At 34.7% G+C, this 8233-nt stretch overlaps 1 protein-coding gene across 1 annotated transcript; it reads left to right on the forward strand.

Moving 5' to 3' along the window:
- The first annotated feature begins 7119 nt into the window (after positions 1 to 7119).
- LOC149496784 (uncharacterized) lies at positions 7120 to 7995 on the forward strand. The gene is made up of 2 exons (XM_089719922.1): positions 7120 to 7164; positions 7258 to 7995. The coding sequence occupies exons 1-2, from the start codon at positions 7120 to 7122 to the stop codon at positions 7993 to 7995; spliced, it is 783 nt and encodes a 260-aa protein (XP_089576048.1).
- The last annotated feature ends 238 nt before the right edge of the window (positions 7996 to 8233 follow it).

Here is an 8233-nt window from a genome sequence, read left to right on the forward strand (position 1 = left end):
GTGAAACCGAAGTGATAAGATAAACTGTATGAATACTGTATGCTTGGCTGCTATGGCCTGTATAATCATATCCACTCAACGGCCTGTAGCCGGAGTTCCAAACTGTATGGGGCGCAGATCTGCTATTCTATGTCGCGACATAGCCTTATCTACATGGTTTCTACCCAACCTCAATGGAGCTTCATATTAGCATATCAACAATGTAACACAATAGCACATAAATGGTTTTACAACTTCATAGTTCATCATGTTGATTTGATTTCACATCATATGAATGCTTGTATGTTGTTTTAATCCATGTTCTTATGTTGTATTTTTGTTGTAAAATGATTGGATGCATGCATGTTGAGCAAAGGAAGTTAATTGCATAGGAAATGAAGACAAAAAGAATGTCAAAGCATCAGTCGCGAGCGCGACATGCCAAGTCGCAAGCGCGAGAATGTCAAATGAGAGTCAGAGAGTTTCTGGCTCAAAGTCGCGACCGCGCAACCTTAGTCGCGAGCTCGAGACCAAGTCGCGAGCGCGTCTTCAACCCTCGCGAGCGCGAGATGTACCATTTGAGAGTCAGAGAGGTTTCTGGCTCAAGTCGCGACCGCGCAACACAAATCGCGAGCGCGAGATGAAGTCGCGAGCGTGCTTGTGGAGTTCGCGAGCGCGAAATGCGCAAACTGAGAGTCAGAGAGCTTCTAGCCAAAGTTGCGACCGCGCATGTGGAATTCGCGAGCGCGACACGCTGCCCAGCCTGCGCGGCGCGCGCGACGTGATTCCAGACTGTACAGTCTGTATTCTTTTGGCCATAACTCTCAATATACAACTCCAAATTGAATGATTCAAAAGCCCACGTAAAGATAACACATAGAGCAACAAATAACTCTTCTATGACACTTCCTAATTCCCTCATTAAATAGGGTCAAAATCAAGATGAAGTCCTCCCCTGTTTTCAACATAAACTCAATACCTCCCCTGTTTTCAACATAAACTCAATACCTCCCCTGTTTTCTCACCACTACCATTCTCCAACATAAAGCAATATATTGTCTCAATAGCAACACACCACACAAATTCTCATGCAAAGACAATAATAAAAATCAAGAGATATCAAACCTTTACTCCAAAAACGCGTGAGCTCTGTTCTAGCTTCTCTTCTCTACACTCTTTGAACTTCCTTCACCTATAATAAAAATTCTTATCACTTATCTACGATATAACTCAATTAGAGGTTGAATAGCATAAAGCTTCAAGAAATTCTACTTACTTGGAGAACTAGAGGTTGCCTTAATGCTTAACTACCATGAAAATGGATGGAGAAGGGAAAGAGATGAAGAGAAAGATGAAGGAGATAAAGAGGAAGATGAAGATGAAGAAAACGTTGAAGATGAAGGTGAAGAAAATGAAGAACGCAAGGTCAAATGGAAGGCTCGTATACTTCCCAACCATCTCTTTAATTGTATGATGCAATTACCAAATAAGACCTACATTTCTACATGTTACCTTTTAATACCTCAACTTAATATTCTAGGGCAAGTAAATCCACTTATAAACCCATTCTACCCCAACCGGGTTTGGTTCAACTCGACTCAACTCAACTCTATGCAAAGACTCGACTATGCAAAGACTCGACTCGGTAGGATGTCACAACAATAGTTTCTCACCTAAGCTATTATACAAATGTTTATCAAAAAGAAACATGTCTACTAAAGATTATAGAATCTCAATAGATAGACAGAAATGCAAATATAAGCAAAGGAAAAACAATTTTTCAGATTAGAAAATCGCTTAGAAACAGAACTGTTTTTCAAAAGAAGTTGTTATAGAAAATTTCTTTTCTCTTTTAAACATAAAACGTAAAGTATAAAGATGAAAAGAAATAAGGGGGTAGAAAGTAAGTTTTGAGAAATAAAGGATATGATCAATGGATGAATACTCTTAAAACGAAAACTCTTTCTTCCACATTTTTCAAGAATGAAAATGTCTTTTTATAGAGAGGTCTGTGACTCTCGTTTTTAGAAAGTGAAAATCTCTTTTTCAAATCAGAATATTGACTTTCCTTATTTAGAAGATACGGAAATTCTTGTTACCAAAATCTTTTGAGTCAATATTCTTTCTTTTTGGTAAGAAAATAAGAGACAATCTTTCTTTCCTTAAAATAAAGATTTTCAAAAGTAAATACTTGAATAAATATCTTCCGAAAAGATTTTTCTTACTAAAACGAATTAAAATAAGATCTTTCTTCATTTTAGGTAAGAAGATAAATCAAAGTTCTTAGATCTTCAAAAAGGTTTTGTTTCCGAAAATGAAGTGCATAAGATCTTTATTCAAGTTATTCGTATTACCAAAATTGTTAGAGACAAAGTCTCTTTAATTTAGGTAATTCGAATATTTTGAATCTTAAGAGAATTCGAAAAATGATTTTTAATGTAAAATCAAGGAATGAAAAGATTTATTTTGAAGAATTATTTTCGAAAAATAATTTTGATGAGAGAAATTTGATTTTTGTGCTTATAATTGAATGTTCTCTCTATCCTACAATAATTCCTAAAAGTCTAACCACTGGGGTCTTCAAAATTCTTCATAATCCTTGAATCTGTAAAACTTGCCTTGTTCATTTATAACTTTCCATATGTAATCTACATAAAATATTATTAGCACAAATAATATAATTTAAATTTATTTATTTTGTTTTAATCATCAAAATCTCGAGATTAGAATTTAACCCTTGAGCCAACAGAAATCCCAACTTTAACCTTTAAACCCTACAAATCTTACAGATCCTTTAAGCCTCTTATCTTTGGACCATATCCAGACGCGGTCGTCATCGTATTCTCTGGTGCTTGCTTCGACATCAACCTCAAAGCAACAAATTCCATCATCGATCATTCTCATAGCTGTCGGTGTTGATTTCTCATCTTACTCGTCCGCCTTTGTTTCTTATTCCGACGACCTACATCTTGTCCATTTTGGTAAGTCCCATCAACGCTATCTCATTAGCTCCAACATCATTAACAACCTACTCCTTCACAAACTCGCAAAGAGGTCGAGTGAGTTGAATACTATTAGCATGCCAAACAACAAACAGAGTTGCTAGACGAGCTTGTTGAGTTCTATGCTTGTTAATGATGAATTGATGGTTATTTTATAAAAAAAAATAGATTTGAATAACTTTGAGCTCAATTTTTTATCCATATTAATATCATGGGAAAATAATTATTTCGTCCCTGAAATTTTACAAAATTAATGAAGTCGTCCTCATACTTTTGTATATTAGGTATTTAGTCCTTGAGGTTGGATTTCATCTCATTAAATGGTCCTTCCGTCTAATTTTATTGCTTTTTGCCGTTAAATGCAAATCCAAATCCATCCATCTCTACAACTGTATAAACTTAACAAAAAAATACATTGAAAAAATTATAAAAGTTGTATCTCATTTTGCCGTTCAAGGCATCTCTCCATCCATCCATGACAAATGGTATTCTTAAAGGCAATCATCTATCCATTTCTCTCCTCTCCCATACATTCTCTATCTGTCTTTCTCTATCAATTTCATTTAAAAAGAAATAAGAAAAAGCAAAACAACATGATAAGAAAATAAAAAAATGTAATCTGAAAAATGAATGATAAAATAAAAAAATGAAGAAAAAAGAATAAATAAATCTATTTCAGTTTAACCAGTAACATACAAACACAGAAACAACCCAACATCACTTGGTATGCCCATATTTCCTATGCCAAATCCTGAGAAAATGTTCGACAAACCAGTGAGAGCAATGATTATCGTTCCATCTAGAAAAGCTAATAAAAAATTCCTTGATTCGATTGAGAATATGGGAAAACTTTCGCGTGTTTATGAGAGAAATGGGGTGGGATAGCTTTGCAAGGGTTGAAGTTAGTGCTTTTTGGTAAAGGCAGGAAGAAGAAAAAAATATTTTGCTTTTTGGCTGTAAAATAGAAAAAGAAGAAAAGAAATCCTTATAAAATAAATAAAACTTTTTCTTCAGTCTTATTTTTATTTATGTTGATTATATTGCCAACCTTTTTTTATTTATTTGCTGTTTATTTGCATGAATATAAATAGAAACAATATATATATATATATATATATATATATATATATATAATGCCTTAGAACAATAATAATACACAGCAAATACAATAACTAGCAAAAAGAAAAAAAGGGGAAAATAATAAAAATAAAAATATAGGTCGAGAGAGCTATGCGAACGCATAAGCCTAGCCTAGGTGCTCGCCTGGCTTGGGGTTCATGCGTGCCTGCCCACTTCTCCAACCCTAACATAGGTGCTGGCCTATGTTTCTCTCTTTCCTTTAAATTGCATGGGCCACTTTTTCTTTCTCTCTCGCGACTCTCTCAACCTCAATCAACAATGTCGCTCTCTCCCTCTCACCCTCGATCAACCACCACAACAGCGACACTCCACCTCTCTTTCTCCCTCTCGCCGACAGCATTACCGACCTCACCTCTTCCTTTTCCTCCATTTAGTTTTCGATCTTTCTCCCTCTAAGCCTGTAACGCCCCCAAATTTTAGATCTTAAAATAATATTATTTGATTGGGTCCTGAATGGTATCATTCGAGAGGAAAATAATATTTTATTTGAACTCGAGAAGGATATTGAGCATAATTAATATTCGTGGAGATAATTAGACTTGATGTGATTAGTCCTAATTAATTTAAGTTAAGATATAAATTTTGCATGATTAATTCAGTAATTAATTATTGGTGAATATTACCAGTCTGTGAATAGTACAACCCGACAAGAAAATTGGTGTTTTTCCGATCCGGAAAAAATTATTATTCATAACTAATATTTTTGATAATTATTTTGGAGCATGTGTATATTATTTCGGTGGGTACAAAATAAGTTATGAATTTATTTAAAGAAATTAAGCAATTATTGAATAGCGATTTATGGTATTTTTAGAAATTAGAAAATTGGAGAATTAGAATTATTAAATAAAAATAATAAGTTATGTGGAGGAAATTATAATTTTGAGAAATTGTTGTAGGAGAAGATATGAGCCATTTGATCAAATAGTGGAGATTAAATCTCAACCACCCATGCGACAACGTCATGAGCAAGTTGTCTTTATTTACTAAAATGCCCCCCATTATTTTTGCTATAGCCCATTTCTCTTTTCTTTCTTTTTCTTTTCTTTTCCTTATCTCCTCTCCTCTCTTTTCCTTCTCTCTTGGTCGAATACACCACTGCCATTTCCTCTCTTTTGATTTTCATTTTCCTACAAAAGAACTCATGATTCATCTTCTCTAAACCAAATCTAAGCTTGAACTCTTGAAGATTAAGGTTACACTTGGGGAGTTAAGTTGAGATTTTGAAGAAAACTTAAAGATTTTTTTTACAAGTTCAGGTAAGTAGAGATTTTATATTTGAGTTGGGGTTTTGGAATTAGTTGAGGGTTTTAATTTTTCTCATCTCACACATGATTTCTATCCTTTCTCTTCTTTGCTTTTCTTTTGTTTTAATTTTTGGATTTCTCTTGGATTAAAGAAGGTGGACCTCTAAGTTAGACTAAGCGAAAGCTAAGTGTAATTGGTGATTTTAAGCTTCCTAAAGCTTAATTAAGAGGTTAATACTCTTAATTCCTCATCTTTTCTTTCCATTTTTGCTATTTTACAATTCTAGGTTTTGTGAAGATTTTTTTTTTTGGATTTTATATATATTGGTCTAATTAATGTGAGCTAAATGCTTAATTGTGTTCTTGGGTGATATTAGAAGATATATGTGTATTCAATTGCTTGAATAAGTTCCCCTCCCCTCTGCAATAATGTTGGTCAAACCACCCTAGGGTGGTAAGGCTTGGTTTCTCTTCATTTTAATTAATGATAATGCTTCTTAATAATGATTGTAACATGATTTAATTGTTGAGGTAATCTTTTGCATGAATTCAATGATTTGCCAAATTTTCCTATGACTTTTGGTATGAGAAATTGGAGGTTTTTGCATGTAAATTGTGCAATTAGGTATCTAGATAATATTTATGTGATATTAGAATTTAATTAAGGATGTTAGGATACTTAATATACAAAAGCAAATTTTCTTTCTCCATGCCCTTAGTATGGCCGAACTTAGGAATATATGATACCTAGGTTTGTTTGCACTTTAACTTGCTTTTCTTCTTTTAATTGTGATATTAAGTATGTATTTATATATTGGTGACTATGCTTTACTTAAATCCATGAGTATATGAGCTTTTCCTATGACAAAAAAATTGGAAACTTGAGTATTTGAGGATATTTGCATAAGGTAAGGATTTGTATGATTTAATGATGGTATGAATAACATGTTATGAGCTTGGCTTGCCTGAAGAGAACTTTTCATGTGATTTTCCATTGTAGACACTCAATTTTTTCCCCAAAATGACTCAGTGATGATAACCTTTTTTGTGATAAAATGAGTTTGACACATCTGATGAATTTGATTGTCAGACTGATGATCTGAGTTTAAGAAATGTGACCCATCGGGCTAATTTGACGTTTTCAGGGTTTGTATCAAAAGAGGGCCCAAAAACACGTCTTGGGTATGTCTATGACGCATCCTGATGAACTGCCTCGTTTTGCATACCACCTGGGCTGATTCCTTGAAAATTGGGCTGACCCGTGCCACGTAAGCCATAAAACTAGGGTCACCTACCACTCATTTGCTTATAAATAGAACAAAGGTCTAGGCAAAACAAGGAGGAATTTTTGGTTGCCTAACCAAACTCTTGCATTTTTTATTCTCAAAATCCCTTAATTCAAATCCTTAACAAGTGTTATTGATTTGCGTTAAGGGAGAATATTTTTATACAAAGAATTTCAGTGGGTTTGCCAATCAACTTTTCTTAAAAACACTAATCAAGTAAACATATCTCGGATCTGTTAAAGTATGTAAACAGATTTATGTTTATCTTATTATTTTAAATAGCTCAATTGTATAGCAGTAGTTAGTTACCAAGATTATAGGGTTACATATTAGTATATAAGGAATCAAAGTTAATGAAAAAGGCACAGATGATTTCCTTCATGGTATCAGAGCCCTAATTTGTTCCGCTGCCTATTTCTTTTCCAACCCTATTTTTGTTTTTTCTCTTCTCTTCTTTTCTCCTAAATGGCCGGCAAAACTGATTTTCACCCAGATCTTAGTGTCAACAATGTCAAAAATTTCATCCCCATTACTCTTGAGATGGAAAAAGGATAGTATTCCTCATGGGCTAAACTTTTTAAAATCCATTGTCGTGCATACAAGGTGATTGACTATATCATTCCACCAAAGCTGTCTGAAAAAGGCAAGGAACAAGTAGTTGAAGTCGTTCCTGAGTTATGGTCACGATTAGACGCCATAATTCTTAAATGGATTTATGGCACGATTTCTAATGATCTTCTTAACACCATCCTAGAGCCGGATACAACTGCACACCAAGCATGGGAACGTTTGAAAAATATTTTTCAGGATAACAAAAATTCTCGTGTTGTTTATCTGGAAAATCAATTCACTTATGTTCATCTTGATGATTTTTCAAACGTTTCATCTTATTGTCAGGAACTTAAGATGCTTTTTGATCAACTTTCAAACGTTGATGCATCGATCTCAAATCAAAGGTTAGTTCTCCAATTAATTGTGGGATTGAATGAGAATTACGATGGTGTTGCTACTTTCATTCAACAGAGTGATCCATTGCCTCCGTTTTATGAGGCACATTCAAGGCTTATCCTTGAGGAAACCCACAAAGCTAAGCAAATAGCCACAGCCTCTAACGCTGCTGGAACTGCTCTTCTTACTACTAGTAGTTCGGATGATAATTTTGTCTTCGATCGTGGCTCAAATCGTGGTTCAAGTAATCAGTACAATCACAGCAATAACGGACAGAAACGAGGTCAGCCTAGAAACAACAATAAAGGAAAAAGCGATGGCGGCCGTGGTAGAGATTGTGGTGGCAATAACCACGATAATGGACATCTACAAAAGTGGCAGCAGCGTTTTTAGCAGCAGCAACCACCATTTTATTCATGGTCTGCCTATCCACCATGGCACTCATGGGGTCAGCAAGCTTGGACTTCACCACTATGTCCATATCCAACAACTCCTTGGACACATCCACCTGCACGACAGTCTAGCATTCTAGGATCTCGTCCACAACAAGCATATGCTACACATGCATCTCCTTCTAGTTATGCACCTACTGATATTGATGCTGTAATGCAAACCATGTCTCGTAATCCTC

Source organism: Jatropha curcas, chromosome 4, assembly GCF_041381405.1.
Source record: "Jatropha curcas cultivar XTBG-Jc1 chromosome 4, XTBG_Jcur_1.0, whole genome shotgun sequence".
Classification (NCBI taxonomy): domain Eukaryota; kingdom Viridiplantae; phylum Streptophyta; class Magnoliopsida; order Malpighiales; family Euphorbiaceae; genus Jatropha; species Jatropha curcas.

Excerpts from the sequence above, each read along its gene's own strand:
- LOC149496784 (XM_089719922.1), top strand. The coding sequence starts at position 7,120 with ATGGCCGGCAAAACTGATTTTCACCCAGATCTTAGTGTCAACAAT. Across the intron at positions 7,165-7,257 it reads CAGATCTTAGTGTCAACAAT|GTGATTGACTATATCATTCC; the intron begins GTCAAAAATTTC and ends CGTGCATACAAG.